The sequence below is a fragment of the Cyanistes caeruleus genome, chromosome 2 (assembly GCF_971803275.1).
Source record: "Cyanistes caeruleus chromosome 2, bCyaCae1.hap1.1, whole genome shotgun sequence".
In the NCBI taxonomy this organism is placed as follows: Eukaryota; Metazoa; Chordata; class Aves; order Passeriformes; family Paridae; genus Cyanistes; species Cyanistes caeruleus.
Genome location: NC_141702.1, coordinates 61,656,635 through 61,678,591, shown reverse-complemented (window position 1 = coordinate 61,678,591; position 21,957 = coordinate 61,656,635). Strand labels below are relative to the sequence as shown.

Genomic DNA, 21,957 nt, shown 5'->3' with positions numbered 1-21,957 from the left:
CAATATACAGCTCTAGCATTAATAGTCTGTCACATCTCACGGCTTTAGGAAATGTTTTGTAATGTTGCTTCATCTATTTATCAAGCAAATTCTATGTAGCTGCAGCCTGGAGAGAGAAATGGCAACAGAATTGCAAGCAGATCCAGGGGCCATTTGAATGTTTGTCATTCACAGCTTTACAGCCAGAATTTACAAGTGTTTGGGTCATATAAGGATTGTTGAGGAAGGAAGTGTACTTTAATCCATCCAATCATTACACATCTCTGGATTTCTTCCTAGTAGCCAACATCTGTTTGGTATTTCTCTCCTTCCATCCTTCCTTCCTGCCTGCCTGTCTGCCTTATTGTAGTGTAAATTCTGCAAAGATGTATGCAGATAATAAATTGTATTTTGCAGCATCTGGGTATATGCTATTCTTATTTCTTATGAATAGTTTTCTGCTTGGTCAGAGTCTCCCAGTCAGTGGAACACTTACGTTTACAGTAAGACTTCTAAACTAGGATTGCATGCTTGCTTTGAAAAACATGCATGAATTCTAAGCATATATATGTTCATGTTTTTTGTCAAATCACTGTGTAATTTGGGAACCAAGCCCACATTTTGTTAATTTTTTACCTGAGATTACCTGATGTGTGTGGGTTTGTGACCCGGGCTTCCAGCTTGGGGAGTAAACAAGCTGTGTGCACTTCCTCTGAACTGTACTAGAAAGGATGTGCAAGTCCTCAGGCAAGAGCATTCCTAAGCTAACTTATTACAGTTTTACTAAGCTAATTAAAGGAGAAAATCTCAGTGATCACATTAAGATTTAGTCAGGTTTGAACCAAATCAGTGGGTTCAGGTGATTAAACTAACGATTTAATATAACAGATAACCTTATATTGCACACAAATACGTAAATGCAAAAAAGGAAAAGTTAGGTAAATTACAGTGTGCCATCAGGAAAAGAAAGTGAATATTTCCTGCAGCTTTCTCGTTCTGTCATTCACAGCCTGAGAAGAAACAGAGATAGATTTGCTGAAGCCTGGGCCACGTACTGTGTCTGTCCGGAAGTCTCAGGCACTTCCTTCACCTTTAGGTGAAGTGTCTGGGGCAGGCAGAATCTCCAAGAGAGACCTCCTGTCACAAGGGAAGGAAACACTCATTTCTGTTTCTTTCCCTTCTTCTCACAGGGAGCATTCCTCACTTTTCTGCCTCAGAGGCAGTTCCTTTGGAGATGAGCTGTGTGGAGTGACACAGGAAGGGGTGGCTTCAGTTCACCACCAGCAGGTGGCATGTATCTGAGGTGAGGGTGGAAAGCCACCTCTGGGATGGTCCTTCCACTCTCATTGATTCCCCCTGTAGATGAGGAGCAAGGTGCATGCAGGACTTTGAAGCACACATGACTTTTATGTGAACAAACTCTGAACATATTTAAGGGACTGATGTATTCCTACTCTCCATGTCAATTCTGTGGCAATATTCCTCATGCATGCCTGTATCTGACCTGCTTTCTGCCAAAGGGCTGGTCTTCTCTGTTCAAAAGAAGAAGAAATGGGAGAAGGAACACAGAAAGATTAAGATGTGCTCAAGAGTGTGTCTCCCTTCCATGCAGGTTATCCAGGCTGTCTTCTTTGGGATTTGTGTCTTGACTGACCTGTCCAGTCTTCTCACTAGAGGGAATGACAGTCAAGAGCAAGAGAGGCAGCTGAAAAAACTCATTTCCCTCCGTGACTGGATGATGGCTGTTCTAGCTTTCCCTGTGGGAGTGGTAAGTACTGTGTTAATCTGTGCATGGCTTAGCAAACTGGGTGAACAATGTTACTTACTGAATGTTTTCTTCCTGAAGGGGTTTCCCCATCGCTATACAAAAGACTATTCAGAAAGGGGAAAATGGTAGAGATGATTTTACTACTCTCTTGTTTTTCACGGGTGTAAGGGAAAAGAATATACAGTGTGTTGCTGAAACAATTTCTGATTCATTATAAAAAAAGTAACGTTACAATAGGAACTTGATTGTATAAGTAATTTTAAATGTGGGTTGTACCAGCAGCATCTTGAGATTCAATTTAGACTTTTTCTGCACCACATGTCATCATCAAGAGTAGTGAAAGTGCTGACTGTGGCATGTTTTACACCATAATGACATGAGGGAATTTGGGCTGTAAGACATTTTGACATTGGCAAGAAGAGAAGCAGAAGTCCAGGTTGCTCCTTGTTAATTCCACAGGGGATTCAGAACTGGCAGAATAATTGAGGTAGAAAAAAAAGTGTTTTGTTAGTAATGTTAAAAAGCACACAGAAGGTATGTAAAAATGTGGGGTTGACGTGTCTTTTTTCAAAAGAAAACTATTCTTTGGATCAGATCTTGCCCTGCTGGGACTTTGCACGTCACTTTCAAAGGCAAGAGGTGCTCAATGTCTTTACATAGCTAATAAAACCGCTAAAAATCCAAAATGTTACAAGTTTTTTCATGGAAGTGTCACCTATATTAGTCTAGTTCTAAGCTTAGATTGCAATGCAAAAATGTGTGAACATTTTATTAAAGTTATTTCTTTTATTATAATTCAGGATCAAACTTTAATTCTCTTTTTCTTAGTTCATTGTACAGTAGTTCAAAATAAATTCACTAGAAGCAGATTTTTTTTGCATGGACTATTAGAAAGCTGTATGAGGTCTTTAAAGTTGTACTTTCACAACAGCTGATCACTTTCTGTGAGTTAACAACAGCTAACATATCAATCTATCACTTATAATTTCATATATTCAGCGATGCTTCATTAGAATTTCATTTCACCATTTATGTGGAATTTCACAATACATGAAGAAATACAGAATGCTTTTGCAAAGTTACAAAAGGCAAAGCATATGTGAATCACTGCATGTACTTCTTTAATAAAAACCCAGCTGGTAGCCTTCCCTTATTATAATTGCTGGCCTGCCTTTTGGGAGCTGCTACAATTCATGTTGGGGTAGTGGACTGCAGTTTTCCAGCAATGGTAGAGGAGTCTGGATCAGCTAATACTGCTAGTAGAAAATCTGTGCACAGACAAGTTTGCAAGTATGCATTTTATGGGTGCAGAGATTTATGTTTCATTTGTATTTTTAAGGAAGACGGGGACTTAGAAGTAGTTGTGATTTTGATTAGCAACAGATGCTTTTCCTATTGCGTTGATAGTAGAAATGAAAAAGAAGAACAACTTCACACTATTTGTCTGTGTTTAAGTATTTTAAGTTTTTTTTTCACTCTAGAGGTGTACTCCTTCACACGCATCAAAGCACACCCTCCTTGGCTCTCTCACACCTCTCAGGATTCAGGGATTCCTTCCTGCCAGTTTTAGCTCCATACTGTTGTCTGTGTGCTCTTCATCTCCTGCAATCCTTCTGACCTTGAAACTTCTCAAGATCTCGGAAGACTTCAGCTTCGCTTTGTCTTGGCAATTCTGAACATTTCTTTTCAGGCAATGTTTTTCTTGCCACCAGTACACAAAGAATCCCAGTTAGCCACTGCCTGCGCTACAGCTGTTGTTGCAACATTTACAAATTAGCAGTTCCCCAGAGATATGTCGAATACCTGGAGATAGCTGCTTTCCCAAGGGTTTCATACAAGAACAACTTGTGTCTTAAACAAACAGAGTAAGGGGTGGCCATGCTCGTTGTACAGATGTGCTCCATTTCCAAGTGTGACCTTTCTGTGGTGAGGGGGAACAATTGTTTACCACTTTACATCTTAAAAAGAAATCCTAAAAAGGTTGTTTTTGTTATTATTTCTTATCCTGGCTACTGAGAGGCAAACAGCAGCACCTCATAACTTTACACTGGGTGTCAGCTCCTTCCTGAAACCTGATCCTCACCAGCATCAGTCCTCATCACACTGCAGCTACCACTTGTCAAAGCCAGTACCTGAGAGACTGCTAGGTCCTGCAGGCTCTGCTTTAGTGGGATTACAGATAGAAACAATGCAGGGCCAAAAGTAGCAAACATCTAACTCAGATGTTGTCATCTGAAGAGCTATTTATGTGGAAGAAAATAGTGAAATTTTGCTATGATGGAGGTTCTCGTTACAAGAAAGTTATTAAACACTGGAGTGCCTGCAGAAAAAAAGTTAAAAGTTCCCTTGTTTCTCATATTCTTTTAACAGCTTCCTCACTCCAGAAAAGAAAACAAAAAAAGAAAGAAAATAATTTGAAATGCAAACTTTCTTTCCTTGAGACTCACCCACCTAGCTCTCTGTGGAGCTTCTCAGTCCATTCCAGCAGTGACACAAGGGAACCTTCACACATAAAAATTGGGCAGATGCGAATGAAATCTTTGTTGGGTTTCTAATGTAACAGTAGTGGTCATGCTTAAGTGCTTGTCAGTTACCTTAACATCTAAATTATTTTTATTGCTCAGTGTTTTACACTGGGCATATTCAGGCAATAATGCAAATACTAGGGGAACATTTTAAAACCTAATAGCTGCAGCTTTTCAATAGCAATTCACCACTTTTTCTTTTTTTCTGTATTTCCTGCTTACTGGAGCCCTTGAGATGACTTGTTCTGAAAAACAGATGAGAAAAGGGGGGTTTCCACTCCCAAGTTAAACAATGATGTGAGAGAAAATAAAAGAAGTAACAAAAGTTCTTAATTTTTAAGACTTCCTAAAAAACTATTGCATACAAACCAGCTAAGAAGTCCACCAACTTCTTCCCACCTTCCAAAGGAGGGGAAGAACACCCCAAGGGTAAATAATCTCCTTTTGTGGCTTCACAACAAATTAAAACTTAAAAAAATCTGTGCAGCAAATCACATCTCTCCAGTGTTGCGATATGCATTTTTTATCTTCAGAGGCTCTGATAAAACTGAATTGCCAACCTATATTTCACAGTAGAGTTAAGAAATAAACAAACATGAACCTCTTCTAAGGACATAATGGCTACTATTTACCTATTGTTGCTCCTTTTTATATGACTCTTCAGCGAATCAAGTCAAAAATCAACAGATTAATTTTCTATGCAGTAAAGCCTTCTGCCACAAAAGGTTTGTGGGCAACAATTCCTAGCCCCTTTTTAGTTTGTTGTAAGCCTACAATATTATTCAAATGCACAAGAGATTAGGAAGTATCCACTGAAGAAAATTGCTTGCGTAGGCATTTTAGAAGTTCATTACCAATTTTCATCTATAATTGGACTTGCCATCCCTTTATCTTGTAAAGGAGATAGAGATTGAGAGTAATTTACACTCCTAGAGTGATGTGAGACATGCTTAAAAGTCAGACATTACACCAGTGGTTTAGCTTCTCCCTACTTTTTTTTCTATTTGTTTGACATAGGTCATAAAGTTGCCAAGTTTCTGTGGTTAATTAGTGTTTTGTGTAAACTGTGTATGGTTTTATCAATATGTTTCTTGTAATTTGTACTGAACAAAAGGAAGAAGAGATAAAAGAGGCATCTCTGGTTGTTTAAGACAGTGTTTAATAAAAATAGGAAGAACAAAAACTGATCTTATTACATATTAAAAGAGAGATTGCTGCCTAGAAAATCACAAACTATACCACAGACATTTTATACCATGTAGCATCAATAACTGTGTTTGAATCTGAGTCTAAACTGACCAGAATTACCTCTTTTTTTCTATTTTACTTTCATGAGTTTAAAAACCTGTGATACAAAGGAAAGTCAGGCATGATTTCTTATTTCATGTTTCTCTGTACTAGTAGAGTCAAAAAGAAAGCTGATCACCCTTCTGTAGATCATCAGTTATGCTGATCTGTGATCTCACGCCAAGAAAAGATGTGTAGGCATTTCCTGCAGTTTCCTAGTTACCTCGTTACTTGACCAGACTACAGCATAATTTTATTTCCAGAACTGACTCAACCATGCAAAATTCTCTCTTCTAGATTTTACCCTCATCTGTTGTGATGAGATGACTGGTGATGGGATAATTAGCAAGTAGTGGTACAATTGCCCCCTGAAGTCTATTCTCTGAGCGGGGTTTTCCCTGGTTTTTATTTCCCACTCCTTGTGATTCCTGTCACTGGTGCTTTTCAAATCCCTTTGGTGTATTGTGCTAGCTCTCAATCCTGCCTAAAGACAGTACCATGACAAGATGTACCTACTGCATCCTGTCTGCCTTTAACACCACTTTTCTTCTAGATATGATAGATGTCAAAGAAGTTCACAAAAAACTTATTTATACCCACAGTTAACCACAAGTATCTTGGGAGATAGGCAGAAAGCTTACCTTTAACTGTAGTTATAACAAATTGTGTCAGGGTCACAAGGGTTGGGGATTTTTTTCTTTGTCATTAGCCATCCAGGAAATGACGGAACTGTGCAGCCCGGCCAAAACCAAAAACACATAGTGTAGGAAAATAAAGTTCCACTGGGTTCATTTCTTCGTTTGCATAACATTTCTTGGTTGGACTCATGTAAAAGTGCAAATTATACCATTCTTTTTGTTGGCTTTATTTTCTTAGTTTCTCTTTGGTTCTATTTGTAGTGTTTTGACAAGGCCACTTGATTTCTCTTTTGAATAACCATCCATTTCCCAACTTGTCCTTTAAAACTTTTCCCTTGACACATGATGTTCTCATGTCCTCTGAAGCCTCAGAGACAGAGGACAAACACTCAAGGAATACCTCTTTAAGTGGGAAGACAGCATTTTGTTATCGGCCTTATTTTTTTTCTGCTGCTGTGTATTTGTTCAGCAGTCTTTCAGATGCCTGTAGTAAGTGAGCTATTCCATATTTTCAGGTTCCAAGGTCTTCTGGAAAATTTGAGGTTTCCTTTGGTCTGTAATGACTGGACCCTAGATAGATAATCATTACAGACAGAATGATTACAGACTCTGGATAGGATAAGTAGCAAATGAGGGACTTTTCTGTTCTATATGTTGCTTAATTTTATGTTTAACCCAGTACTATCTTTGCGAAGCTGTCAATCTTAGGAGGCTCCCGTGCAAAGAAATGTAAAAAAACCAATTGCTGGGGCCTGTTTTCTTCCTTGAATTCAAAGCCTTGAGTGTGTCATATACAGAGGAAATGGAAGGGTAGTATTTGTGCCATTTTGCCTTGGGAACAAATAAAATATTGGGCTCCCTGAAATTTTTCTGCTTCATATGAGAAGCCTGTTCAGCCTGGCATGTGAGTATAGTACAATGTCCGTGTCCACAAAAGTGATGAGTTATGGCACAAGTAAGGCAATGTGAGCATAAGAGCTGAAGTTCTGCTTGAGGCTTACGTAGGTGTGAGAGACTGGAGAAAATGAGTACTGGCTCAGAACAACTAAAGGAAGGGAGGAAGAGGGGCAGGGCAAGTCCTGCGTAGGTGGGATGATGCACTGCTCCATACCACCCCCCTGAAGCCTCCAATCCAGACCCAGACTGGTTGTTAGCCACTGGCACACACAGATACAAAGACTGCTGGTATGGCAGAAAGAGAAGTGGGGAGAAATTCTGAAAAGTGCAAGATCCAAAATGGTAACAGTTGGATGGGTAGCAGCCCGTGAGAAGGGAGATCATCCAGCCCACATCTTAAATGACCAAGTAGACCCTGGCACTTAGCTGGGTGCTTAGTTTTAGCTGAGGAAAAGGAAGCAGAACAAGAAGAGAAATGGAGATATTTATTGGAATGGCTGCATGTGAAGCATGGCCACTCTGGGATGAAAGACCAGAGAGGTTAAGAGAGATGGTAAGTAGAGGATGGCCTGTCACCCAGAGGGCTTGTGAAATAGTCATTTCTGTCTGCAGCCAGTGCTGCACTGTAGGATGGGAAAGGGGTTGTGGGAAATTTGGCATGTTGACTGCATTGGTCCCTTTGGTCCTTTTACCAAATCAGGAGGAAAGTAATGTGTGCTGATGGGTGTTCAAATAGTGTCAAGTTAGGTACAGACTAAAGCAGTGGCATGGTCTACAGGGGAAAGAACTGTGAAGGGATTAAAATTATGGATCAGTTTCCTTCCCAAAACCAAAATAAATGCAATCAGATAATGGCAGTCACTTCACAGCAGGAATAATCCAAGAATGGGTGAAAACTGAAGGGGTACTGTGGGTGTTCCACATCCGCTACAACCACATCCACAAGCCAGTGGGATAGTAGAAAGGACAAATGGTCTCCTCAAATGGTTTTTGAGACCTCAGGATCCAAAGTGGCCTGATCAGCTGTGGGACACTGTGACCAAAGTTAGTGACCCATGGAGAGTAGATGTCTATGACTTACAGCATTTTGCCCCACAGCACCTACCACGCCTTCCGGAAACAAAAGGACTGATGATCCCCGGAGCTCCGTACATTTTCCTGGTCAGCCAGTACTGATAGGCCTGCCAGCTACCAGTGAGGTCCTGCTGGTCTTAAAAGACACCCCTGAACATGCATGCATGGGTAACCACAGATGCCCATGGCAGAGAACACAAAATCAACACCAGATGGATGATTCCTTCTTTTTAAAACTGGTCCAAGTAGGACCGAGTTTTCTTTTCTCTCTCCTTCTGCAGGTATTCCATGCAAAGATATGGCTGAAAATTTACACAGTTCTTTGCTGCAATGATATTTATGTAAATGTTTTATCTTAATATGTTTTGTGATACTTATACTCTCATGTGTTTTGTCTCAGTGATTTTGCAGTATGTGTATAAATGTCATAAGCATTGTTTTGGGCTGTTTGTGTCTCCTCTCTGGTTGCCACAGGAGGTGGAAAAGATTCCTTCCTGAATTTAGCTTGGAAGCTCAGACAGGATTTCATATGATTATGAAATCAGATTTGTATATCCCTTCCTACCTCCTCAGAGCAAGGTATAAAATTACTTTGAATTGAGAAAGAAGTGTAGTTTGGTGCCAAAGGAACCACATGTAGTAGTGGAAAGCGATGCATGAAGCATGATCGAACAGAGAAGGGGATTGACAGAGACTGAGGTGGCAGCTAGAAAGTTTTCTCCAGCTGTAAGCAAAGAAGTCTTAAGTGGTCAAGATGTCAGAAGAAAGGATTTTGGATTTGGAAACTAGTGAAGTATTTAGTAAGTTAGGAACATATTTGGTTTGAACCCAGGACCCTGTCTATAAAAATATGCAGATAGGAATGGCTAGAGGTTTTGTTATACCTTTGATCCCCCTGAGGCAACCAGACCATTATGTAGCAGAACTTTTACTTGATGTAACTTTCCCATGGTGCACCCTGATATTCCCCCTTATCCTGGCATCTGGATCTCTAGCACTGTAATAAGATAATTGACTGTAATATGGACCCTAGGGACCCACCTGAAACTAGGCTGGTAGAAGGGGTAAAGGTGGTAGTGCAGGAAATGTGTGCTTTTTTGGGTTACAATGGTATCTGCACTTGTAAGATTATCAGATCCAAAATGTAAGGCAGTCTACCTGTTCAAAATTTGCCTTATCCTTAAAGTTTCTATTTTTTGGCGAGGTGTGCAATTGCATTGCAATAGAGAATCTTAAATTGGCCATTTTGGAGCTCAACTTGCAAGTCCAGCAAGTATCAAAAAGGATTTTATAAAACTGTGTAATCCTCAATAAATTGTTACTAAATGGGCAAGGAGTATGTGAAATGCTGAACCTCACCAATACGAAAATGTTGTTTTAAGAAGCGAAAGTAAAGAAAATTGCCAACCAGTCTGGTGAACTCTTCCAGTCACTGCAGCCGAAAGACTGGTTTAATGAACTCTTCCCCCTAGATCCTGATTTGCATCTTGCTTGCCATTTCTGGAACTCACAGGGTGAGGGATGATAGCTTGTATAGGGTGGAATCCCTATACTGACTGGACCAATATTTTTGATTATCGAAGTATTGTCCGCTGTATGACTTCTTGTACACTTTCCTCTTTTTCCTCTCCTTTTTTTTCTCCTTCTCTCTGCTAGGTTAGAATCCCACTACTGCCACCATGGAAGAAGAAGCTTCCGTGTCCATTGTTCTGGTCTCAGTCATTGTTTTAAGCCTTGGCGTCATGTGGGAAACTGGAGAAAATGATTACTGGCTTAAAATAATTAAAGGGATGGGGTCAGGGCATGTCCTGCATAGGTGGGATGGTGCACTGCTCCACCCCCTAACCTCCTGAAGCCTCTGGTCCAGCCCTTGAATGGCTATTAGCCACTGACACAGCAAAAGCCCCACCAAAGGGGGAATACCCTGAGAGACCAGAGCAGATAAAAGCAGTTGCATAGGCACCTGTGGTCACAGTCCAGTGTTAGGATTTCACAGTAGCTGAGATCACACTGGAATTCAAGCAATGATTTTTAATCTTTCTCTCATCCTCCCCCAATTTCTTGTTCTCAAAATCTTAAGAGTTGGATGGTTTGGAGTTTGCTAAGCCAATGCCTTGTGAAATGCTTGATTTTGATTGAATGTTGCTTCAAAAGTTGCCAAGTACCCTTATTTTCTAAAGTTTGTGAATAAAAGTTTGTTGTTTAACCTCCTGAGAATGTTGCCTCATTTCTCCTGTGTGCTGCCTTGGGTATAAAAAAGGGATAAGAAACACGTTGAGCAGGTCCAGGACTTTACAAGAGGCAGTGTAAAGAAGCAGCTCAATTGTGTCATGGTCTGGCACTACATGATCATGTGGGATCTTAGCAAAGCCCAGCCCAAATAAAAGTCTGCCAGTAGCAAAATGTAAGCATAGGAGAGGGGACTTAAGAGTACCAGACCAACAGTTGCTCATTAATCAAAGTAAACAAATTCAGAAGCAGCCAAAGTAACTATGTCACAAGCCCTCATTATAGTTAATTTTATCCAAATAGTTAATTTTTATAGTTCATTTTATCCAAATGAACTAGTTGTAAAGAAGAGTAAGGTGAACATTCAGACCCTGGAAGGAATCTTCCCCAGGGTGTTGTGTTAAGTCTCATATCAGGTCATCCTCTGGGACAGGTTAGTTCTGTAACATGTTTGGTTTTGCGCACTTCCTTTACCTTATGTCTGCCTTGTGATAGTGCTTTGCTAAGCAGAGTTTGCCGTCTGTAGCTCCAGATGGTTGCAACCAGCTAGGCTGATCTTGTTCCATCCATTGGCTGACTTTGGTTAAGGGACAGATGGCATGTCCCCTCTTTTCTTGTATTTACCTCCTTGACAAAGTCTATTGTTTTATTCTGCTCCACACAAAAATCACAGGACAAAACACGCTAGCTCTGTTGTATTCAGTGTAATAAAGTTCAGCCTAACCCTGGTTGATTTTTCTTGCTTTGAGACTTCCTTAGGAAAAAACATTATCAATCTTGGTCTTCATATGCCTGAGAAGATGTTTTTATGCCCCAGTTGATCTTAGCAGGTTCTCAGAGACCCACTGTGATAATACATGACTTCTAGGAAGCCTATAGAGAAGAGGATACTTTGCTTCCATTTTTCCTGCTGCTCAGCTATTCATATCTTGGCACTTATGTGTCAGCAGGTGCGTAAAGGGTTGTGCTGTGCCAATGCCAAGACTGCCCAGAAGAGAGATTTCTTGTGGGGTACTTTACACTTGCAATATTTTTTGGGCTGTTCATCATAACCTATTTTTTTTCCTGGCCTCTGTGCACTAGTCAATTAGTCCAAACTTATTCTGAGCAGGCACTGATAGCTGTCATAACAGATGGACAACTGTGCTGGAAACCAAGAAACTATGTACTGTATGCACACTGAGGGAACAGTGTACTGGTTCAGGTCATTCACATAACTGACTGGCTGAAGTCTGCGTGTCTGTGGTTAGAACAAGGTGCCATTGATTAACTGCAAACCTCAATTTTAACTTTCTGAAGTCAGAAGCTAATGAAACAACTTATGCCTACACTATTATACATGCTAGTAGTTTGCAGGATGTGCTATGCTCACCCCATATTTCTTTCACTGATTCTCTAAATGAGCTGTAAGATCATGAGCTGCATCAGTTTGGGACATAACTGAATACTTCTTCAGTCTTATGAAACTTCTATCTTTTGGCTTTCAAACTTTAAACCTGAACTCAGCATTACTATTTAGAGATCTCCTGTAAATGGTCGTTCAAAAGCTCCTGGCCCAGGTATTGGGTTTTACTGCTATGAACAGTAAACCTTTTTGATTATTATAAAACTATGGCTCAAATTTAAGGTAAGAAAGCAGTGATGTTTCAATTAGAAAATTACTTGCCATAGCTAAGGTAAGCTAAAACTATTATTTCTGTACATTTTTATGGGTTTGTATTGTCTTTGCCTTTCAGACATCAGGATAACTTGAAAGAATATGTGAACACTTTGGCAAAAACTCAGCCTACTGTAAACTTTATCTGATCCATTTGTCCTGTCCTCAGTCTACAGGAAATAATGGTCTTTTTCTGGGCCCTAATAAATGGTCGCTGAGAAGAGCCAAGGAAAATTTCATACTGACAAATGAGGGAACTATCAGGATACTCTTTTCTGTGGATCCCAGTCTATGAATTGTGTGGATAGTCATCAAAGGTGTTTTGGTTGGTTTTTTTTTTTCTAAAGCTGTTTTGATGGCTGACACAGAAAAGTGCAAATATGAATTTACAGGCTTCTGTTCAGGAGTGAATATTTCATATTGATATGTTGTATGAATTCCAAGTGATATTTTAGCTGATTTTCCATTTGTTTTCTATCCTGTTAGTGGAGAAACATTATTTATGTGCCACATCTGCTACTAAAGCGTAATATTCACTTGTAATTTGGCCACAGGCATGTAAGTCAAAAAATGAGATTTTTTTTTTCCTGGCTAAAAGTTAAGGGGAAAAAAAAAAAAAAAGAAAAAAAGAAGAAAAGTTAAAACCTCAATGAATGCAAAGAGTGATCCAGATCCAAACTGTTGATTATAAGTGTATTTGTTCAAAGAACAATAATGCCCATATCTATCCCTAAATCCTTTGCTAAGTGACCCATTTTGTTACCTAAAGAATGAAACTAATTTTTCAGAAGCACGTACTTAAAAATGTCTTGTCTTTTTTTTTTTCTCCTTAGTTTGTTGTGACAATGTTTTGGAGCATCTATATCTATGACAGGGAACTGGTTTACCCAAAGCTGCTCGATAATTTTATACCAGCATGGCTAAATCACGGAATGGTGAGTAAAGTAATGGAAACACTTCCTTGCATAAACAAAAGTGTAAGACACTGATTTCTCTGTGCTTGTTTCTGCATACTCTTGGTGCTGATCCCCTCAGAAGTGATTAAGGAACATGATTAGCAAGGAAGAGTAACATCTTTCCTTCCTTGACTCCTGGAGTCATATTTGAATCCTTATTAGGTTGAAGCTGGAGATTTGAACTAACGTGTCCTACATCCCAGGCTTGTTGTGGGGATCAGCTCTTTCCTGTGTAAGGTAGCTTTCCCAGATAAATGTCACTGTGGTCATGAGGAAGAAGCTGTTCCATAAAACAGAAGTTCTGAATTTGACAAATCTTGCTCTAAAATGACAGAAACACTTACTTGAATGTTTTTTTACAAATATACCAAAGTATAATTCTTGATGAAAATGTTTTGGTTAAAATGCTTTTTCAAAAAAATCTCATATTTTTTTGATGTGTATTGTTTTAGAAAAATAACTCAAGCACACCAAACTTATATAGCAGAACCTGTATCTGAATATTTTTAATAATGTGGAATCAATGCAAAGCTTTAAAATTAATGCATTGGTAATCATAAAGGTAGTTTCTTGAGAAGAAATCTGAGCTTTTAATCCCTCTCTGCTATGTCAAGTCAGACGTCCTTTCTCTCAACCATATGTTTAAATGCCAAGGGAAAGTTAAGGCCACAATTTGCCATCAGGTACTTTCCACTGTTTATGCAGCATTTGGAGCTGGAAAGTGTCATGTTTGCTTCTCTAGTTGCATCTGTGCAAAATGTTTCATTATTACTTTGTTTTCCTCATCAAGATGTAGCAAACCATTTGGCACTGCTGTTCATCAGTAGACAACAGCAGAGCTCATCCTTCTGGGTGTGTGCATTTCATCATCACAGCAGATCAAACTGTGTCCATCATTGCTGTGCTTGATAAATTGGTCCATTGTAGAGTGGGGCAGATGACACTGCTATTTATTTGCTCCCTAGATTTTGTGTCAAAGGAGCAGTATGAGAGTTGTTACTGACAAGAGGAGCATCAGCTTCTGCTAGATCCTGTACTGTTTTATGATGTTTTGAAAGGAACAGCATGATATTATGTGTGTCTAGAGCTGAGGAAAGAGTCTGATGACTCCCGCTATGTTTGTTCAGGCTGTTCTCCCTTGAGCTTTGAGGCTAAAAACTGAACACTTGCAAACACTGCCAAACCATGCGCATCTTGATTTTTTCCCCACAACAGATCAGTGCCAGCTCTGATGGCATTTCTTTCAGGTGGCATTCTATATACTGGAAGTGCCTAACCCATAGCATTTTTCATGAATGTACATTGTGAAGCAGTTGGCAGCAAGTGGCCGTAGGTATTCATGAAGTCTTCTTTGTGCTGTAACTAAAAGGCAGCTCAAGCTCAGGTTGCTTTATAGAAATGTATACTTAGTGAAATATGTGAAGATGGCTTTTGTTTGAGATTTTTGAACATCATAGAGTTTGCTGAAATGTATTGTGTCCAAGTATTTTAGACTTTTTTTTTCAACTTGAAATATTGTAGAAAGCATTTTTGAAAGACTTTTGCAAAGGAATTGGTTTCTGTGTCAGTCTCCATTTATCCAAGTGTTCTTCGGTTAGATCACAGGGGAAGCTTATGGCTGTGGGGCTTTTCACCATATTTAGCACGTTTTTTCTGATGTTTTATCCATCATTTTATCCTCACCAGATTTCATTCTAATTAATTCTGATGCATTGCTCATCATAGTATGAAAGGGTTATTAAACTACTTTGAGAATACTTGCACCTCACTTAGTTGTAGTTAAAATTTTGACATGGCAAATTTTAGAGAATATGATAGAGGTCCACTTTGTGAAAGGACCTCTGTACCTCTGGGAATACAGTTTAGAAAAGTCAGGATCCCTGGCTATTGCTTTATCCCAAAAGAAACACTTATTCCCATGTATTCCTGCACATTTTGCAACAGTCGTGCACATGGAATGATGACTATTCTGAAAGCAAGGGTGGCCATGCTGGAACCCAACCTTGCACAACAAAACTCACACAAGAGACTCTCCTCTGTCAGTGAGAGGTGGGTTGTTTAGCTTCTGTTGTATTGCTGATTAATCTCACTTTTGTGTGATCTTCCCACAAAGTATGTGGTACAGCTGCTAAGGATCTGAGATCAAACATTACTTAAACTGTGAACACTCTATCCAGATTTTTTTCACAGCAGTTTCCCCAAAATATTTATTTAGGACACACACACCAAAAAAAATTGCAAAAAACAGCAAAGAAACCCCCCAAAAAAACCAAAAAAATACATTTTGCACAATAAAAAGGCCTTCTACTCTATTATGATCAGCTGTAACAGCTTGCTCAAGTGTCAACATCAAGCTGCAGAATCCATACATAGAAAGGGAGTGAAAAATCATGAAATCTGGCCATAATAACAGCAGTCATATTTCCATTATTAGGGCATGTATTAAAATATTTGAGGGTATTCACACTTTAGAAGCATTTTAAGGTAACTATCTTGAAGGCTCTGTGAAGGAATTGTTACCCCTATTTTCTTGAACACACAGTAATGTCTTGTTAATACTCAGAGATACCAGTCCTTATAGCAACACTTCTTCAGCATTCAAAAAAATCAGAATTGTAGAAAAAATTTCTTTCTAGCAGTGGGAAACATGAGGGAAATTAACCTTGGAAATATGCAGTCCCATTACCAAGTCAAATTTAATATTTTTTACAAAGTTTCATACAAAAAGAGGAGAGGTTTATACACAGGCTATATACACATATACACACCCTGTAATAGTTACAAATATAATTCCTGTATTTGGGAAAATCTGTGTATTAAGTGGTGCCTTATGGTACCAAACAGTACCTCATGTGCAGATTCATACACCTATGAAAGGTGTCACTAACAGAGTTGTACTGTGCCATAAAACTGATGTGTTGTATCATCTCCATCAGTTAATTAATCCATAACCAATGGTATCACTATGACTTGATAAATGACCAGGGAAATCAATGGCAGGGCTGCTAGTGATTTGACCAACACAAGGATTTAATCTCTGTTCATTATCTGAAGGAGCACATTTGAGTAGCTGAGGCTAAGCTTCTGTCAGCAGAAATAACTACCTGTCGAAAGAGAGTTGTTGGAGAGTAGGGCTGTGTCTCAGCCTTGGTCTGTTTCTGAAGTTTCAAGTGCACTTTCTGGATTTATTAGTTATGCAGATGAATTCATCTTTGTGGGCTACAGTTTCAGTTGCCAAATTACTGAACTCTTTCATCAAAGATGTCATTTGTTTTCTGGAGAATGTCCTGCCGTTTGGAACTATATCAGCTCATAATTCCAAAGGCATATTTTGCATGGGAAATATTCTTTTCCATTTTCTGATGGCTGGCTGTCCGATCTTTATCACTGTGAAGAATTTTTAATTGAAGACTAACCTTTAGTGTGTAAAACAAATGTGTCATAGTAGAAGGATTTTTATCAGCTCATTCCTTGCAACTTTTTGTGCTGGGACTGGCCAGGTCGATGCATGGATAACAGTTGTTTTCAGAAATTATATTCTCTTCAATATTAGCATAGGCTGTAAAACTAGAGGTTGCCCCTATTCTAAGCAATGCCCACATAAACAGATATGTAGACTGAATTCATTTAAGCTTGAGCATTGCTGATTTTGAGCCAGGTTACATGGCAGGACTGCCTGCAGTATGTGTCCAAGTTAGCATACCATTTCAGCAAGAGTCCTTCTTTGGTTTTTGCAGACACTGTCTCAGATTTGTTTTAAAAATGTGAATCATCTTTTGTTTGTGGGAAGGAAAGCAAAATACAGAGATAGAAATTACTTACTGAGGAGTTGAAATGCTCTGGAGGTCGGAAACAATGTAATGTCTTCATATGAAGACCCTAGAGGAGAGGTCAGGAAGCGGGGAAGAGAAATATGCTCTGCATCTGTGGAGTTAGAAAAATGATTACTGTCTGGGTTCCGTGCCACTGCAGTCTATATAAGCTCTTCCAATTTTGTATTCTGTTATTTTTTGAGCTGCTTTTGGGAAATGGGAAACAAAGGCATTTCTAGAAAGACTTGCCCTCTGTCCTAGTATCTAAGAGAATGCAAAGAAACTGGGACAAATAGCAGAAAAAGACAAGTTATGGAGAGAAAGGAGCCTATCTAAGAGATGTGTTTCTATTTATTTTCAAGTTGTCTTTCTTTTTTTTATCACTGACGGCTCAGCTGAAAAGTTGAGGTCACCGGTGAGTGGTAAAAAGTCACACCAACCACATCTCCAACTGTTTGTCCTAGCAGCCTTGTCCCAGGTCTGGTGACCATAGCTTGTGTGTCTTTTTGTTTTAATGATGGAAAGGACATAATCCTGTTGGAGTGAGTCTGGAGGAAGGCCACAAAGGTGATTAGAGGGATGTAAAACCTCTTCTATGAGGAAAGGATGGGAGAATTGACACTGTTCTGCCTGGAGAAGTGATGGCTCCAGGGTGACTTTATTGCAACCTTTCAGTACCTGAAGTGGTCCTTCAAGACAGCTGGAGGGACTTTTTACAAGGATATGTAGTGACAGGACCAGGGGGAATGGCTTCAAACTGAAAGAGGACATGTTAGTTAATTAGACATTATGAAGGAAATCATTCCTGTGGGGGTGATGAAGCACTGGAACAGGTTGTCCAGACAAGCTGTGAGTGTCTTTTCCCTTGAAGTGTTCAAGGCCAGGTTGGATGGCGCTCTGAGCAATCTGATCTAATGGAAGGGGTCCCTCCCTTTGGCAGGATGGTTGGAACTAGATGATCTTTAAGGTCCCTTCCAATACAAATCATTCTGTGATTTTATCAAAGTCGTTTTTCTGGTGTAAATCTTTTTTCCTTGATAATTTAACAAGAACAATAGAAAAGGCATCAAAAAATCAAAATCCATAGTAACCTGAACATTTATAGATTGGAATGTCCAAAACGGATGAATTATTTAACAAACCCATGTCTCCATTATTCACTGGTCAGTTGCTACACAGTGGTCACTCTGATGTATGAACAAGGAGATATTATTTTTTTCATCAAGGAGTCTCTCTCCATGTAGACCTAAAAATCCTTTTCAGAAATTCTAATTTTAAACAGTGTGTTTTACTCCTTAGGGAAGCCTTCCTAACAGCACATCCTATGGATGGGCTCTGCTTGTAAAATGTACTGCACCTTTGTAATGCTTCATGCTTCTGCCTAGAAGACACTTACATTTTTCCAGGATTTTTTTTTCTAAATCAAATTTAAGCATTTCAAGTATATTACAACTCAAATGCTCCTCCTGATTTATTTACAATATTTTCATTTGTTAGGTGTGAATAAAATTTTCAGTGCTCCAGGAAGGCGTTCCCACTTTTTACATCAGTTACAAGGTTTTCTGATAAAAATCAGGGAAAATTTTTAATTTAATTTCCAACAGACTAACCACTCCTAGATGGCTATTATTTAAACATCTATCTGATGGAGAGAATAGCAATTGAAGCTGGTTGCCTGGGGACTCAGGATATTTGCAAAACCCATGAAAATAATGTTGTTGAATTTGTACACTTCTTGCATGTTCATGCTGTAGTTATGTGGCTCTGCCTGCTATCTCTCTTCATTATCTGCCAGTTCCACCGCTAGAGCGTAACTACAGTGGTATCAATTACCTCCCTGCTCTGGGGAGAAAAACAGCATCAGCTTAAAAGATTTTTTAAAATTTTCTCTTACCTATCTGAAGGGCTTGGAAATTGGTGGTATGTCAAAACCTGTGATAGCATAACACCTGAAAATTGAGAGAGGCTGCTAGGGTGAAGAAGTCTCAGTTGTCTAAATGGCATCCTCTGGAGGCATGAGGAAAACCCCTTTACTTAACACAATAACAGCATGGCAGTTTTTGTGAAGTGGGAAGCTGGCCTTAACCATGTTACATATCTGCCAGAGAACACTCATCAGTGTAAGGTGAAGACAGCTTTTTAACTGAACACAGATGCAGAATTTTTCCAATTGTTTGTTATTTCCACTAATCTGGAGAAAACCCACACAGAGGCTCCTCCTCGTATAAACACCCCTAAACCTTAGTAACAAGGAGCCTTTTCTAAAATGTCTTTGAGCACTTAGTAACAGCAAAACCTGTGAGTCGTATTCTGGGTGTGAACATTGAAAATGAAAAGTCTGGGAGCAGAAATCCCCAGATATAATCTCTTTCACAAAGTTTAACCACCTTCTGTTGACATGGTCACGTAATTCAGTCTGCTAGCAGAGAGCATGAGAGCATCTAGTGTCGACATCAAATTGCAGAGTTTCTACCAAAGGAAGTGAGGAGGGGAGAGAGCCAGTGAGAGAGCACGAAAAGGGAGGTTAAGGAAAGATGGTTGAATGAGAGGAAAAGACAGGTGGGAGGAAAGAGATGAATTAAAAAGTCAGCTGATGCTGTTCCAACTCCTACCTAGGGGGAAAAAATAAAAAGAAAAATGAAAAAAACAGATGAGGCAAATGGATAAAAAAGGAGCCACAGAATAATGTAGACAAGCTGGAGGAGACTCAAAATGCTGAAGAGGATTTCAGGGAGGAGGAGGAGGAGGAAGAGAGAAACAAGGAAATAAACAGTAAGAAAGATGAAATAAAGAGTATGTTTTCTACCATGTCTTCACTGGGTAGACCTCCCTGAGATGTAATAGTTAGAGGAACTGAGAGCAAGGAAAGCTTATAGATGAGGAGAATTGCTTCTGTTGCCATTGGATGTAGGTTTGCATGTCAGGTAAAGTAGTATTTGCAGTGACATGTCAGCTTCAAAAACTTGGAAAAAGTTTAAGCTTGAAACCGCCCATAACCATGCAAGAATATGAGGCCTGTGTTCATATAAAACTTACCTGTGTGACATCTGTAGAATGACATTGATGTCTTTGCATCTTTCTATCTGACAAAGCTGTACATTATCTTGATCATCTGTTTGACTCTCAGAACTAGAGTCCTGTATTAAAAAAAGACCCTTATTTTTCCATATCAGCTGTGAAGTGTGAAATTCATTGCATATTAAAACAGATGCAGTTTGCTGAGAGTTGCAGGTGAGCTGGAAGGTCACATCTTCAGAATATCAGAGTTAAGGAGATGTTCTGTCCATAATTTAAACTGCCCTGCTTTAACAGCCAAAGCCAGGTGTAACTCTGGAAGTAGTAATTATGCTGATAGTAATACTGATACAGATTTTCAGCTGAAGTCACTCACACTAATGTCTGTTAAAGTGATTACTATGGGTACAAAGCAAATAACCAAAGCGAAGCCCCAGAAGAACACATGAAGGGAGACTTAGCCTTTCTCTGAGTGTGGAGTGCTGAGCTATGTTTCCTAGAAGCAGAATTTGGCCCTGGACTGCTAAGTTTGTTTGTTACCACTGTCACCAGCAGTAATGTGAAGTGCATTTGGTTCATTCACATCATTTTGACAATATTAGGAATACTGATTTTATTTTAACATTCACTTTTTGTGCAGCTTATATTTCTTGCCGTAGACACTGCTGGAGCTGAGCACAACTCTTTTGTAATGCCTAAGATGGTACATTTTCTGGTGCTACTGCACCATTTATCAGATATACAATTACAGGTTATAAATGTAAATAAATCTTCAACTTTAAAATCTGTTCAAAATGCATTAATAAGTGGTATGCATTTTCAATAAAAATATATATGCTTTCTTCTCTCTGCTAAATCAGACATTTGTTTTATCTTTTAACAGAGTAGATTTCTGGTTTCTTCCCTGAGTTTTTTTTCCAGAGAACATAGGCAGATAGTAGAGTCAAACATTATGGGATAGATTGTTATGATTAATAATGAGTATATGCAAAGTCTTTCATCAAGAAAAGAGAATGTTTCACTGGAAAAAAATTAATGTATTGGACAAGAATGGGTTGTATTGAAGAAAATTCAGTAAGTCAGCTGCCAGCTACAAGTTATGCAGTCTAAATATGTAAGTCATCCTGGAGGCTATCATGATGAAGAGCTTTGTCTGCTGAGCAGGTCTTGCAAACACAAGGAAGGATACAAATATCTCTTTGAAGCTGTAATAGTTTAGTAAGCATTTATTGTCTACCTTTATGTATTTAAAGGACTGTACTTTGTCTTATGATTACAGTAAAATGCAGTGTTATGTACCCTTGGACACACTGGTTACCATTAGCACCCAGATAAGAATTAGACTTTGCATACAGTAAAAGTGGGGCTATACTAAATTGTAACCACTTTACTAAACTGTGCTGTTAGTGTTCACACATGTGGCAAGTATGACTTAATCAGACCACAAATATTTTGCAGCATTCCATGGTATCTCAGTTATTTGTTTAATGTGCCACTATAGCAACAGAATTCCATCCTTCTAGATCCTTTTTTTCACAGACCCATGATCTACTTGATTGAAGCTTGGCAGACAGCTTTTCCTTCAATTGAAGGCATATGTACTAACTCAGTGACCAGACTTTTACCTATTTATCATTGTTGGAAAGTGGGTTATTTCACATGGACACACTACCAGAACAATCAGCAGACCTGATGAAGAGAATCTGAGCCCAAAAGCTTATAGGCTTTTTCCAGCCCTTGAAGTTAATGGAATAAAAAAAGTATTGCTTCTCCCTGTATACAGATATCATTATTGCTTCAGGAAAACTAATACAAGGAAATATTTTGACATTGTTTTTGTGAAAAATCACCACTTTTTAGAAGTAGCTTTTTTCATTTTTAGATGCTGTCTTCTATTTGTCTTTGTATTTTGAAACAGACATCATTTCTGCAGAAGTAATTTCATATTCAGGTGATTAATATGTTGAAATAGTGCCACAGCAGTAATGTTTTATACGTGCTGATAGGAGGAAATTAAGAATTTGGGGACAACTTCGGGATCTTTGCTCATGGAAGACTGTAAGCTTTAACATAACCTGTTATGTTCAATCCTCATATTTTAAAATTTCCCACATAGATAC

At 39.0% G+C, this 21,957-nt stretch overlaps 1 protein-coding gene across 1 annotated transcript in view; it reads left to right on the top strand.

Moving 5' to 3' along the window:
* The window catches only part of AIG1 (androgen induced 1), a 122,800-nt gene that overhangs the window by 35,169 nt on the left and 65,674 nt on the right, over nucleotides 1–21,957 (top strand). Inside the window, exons 2-3 of the mRNA XM_086869165.1 lie at nucleotides 1,592–1,747; nucleotides 12,888–12,989. Coding sequence (XP_086725291.1) covers nucleotides 1,592–1,747; nucleotides 12,888–12,989 — 258 coding nt within the window. The remainder of the gene's footprint in view (nucleotides 1–1,591; nucleotides 1,748–12,887; nucleotides 12,990–21,957) is intronic.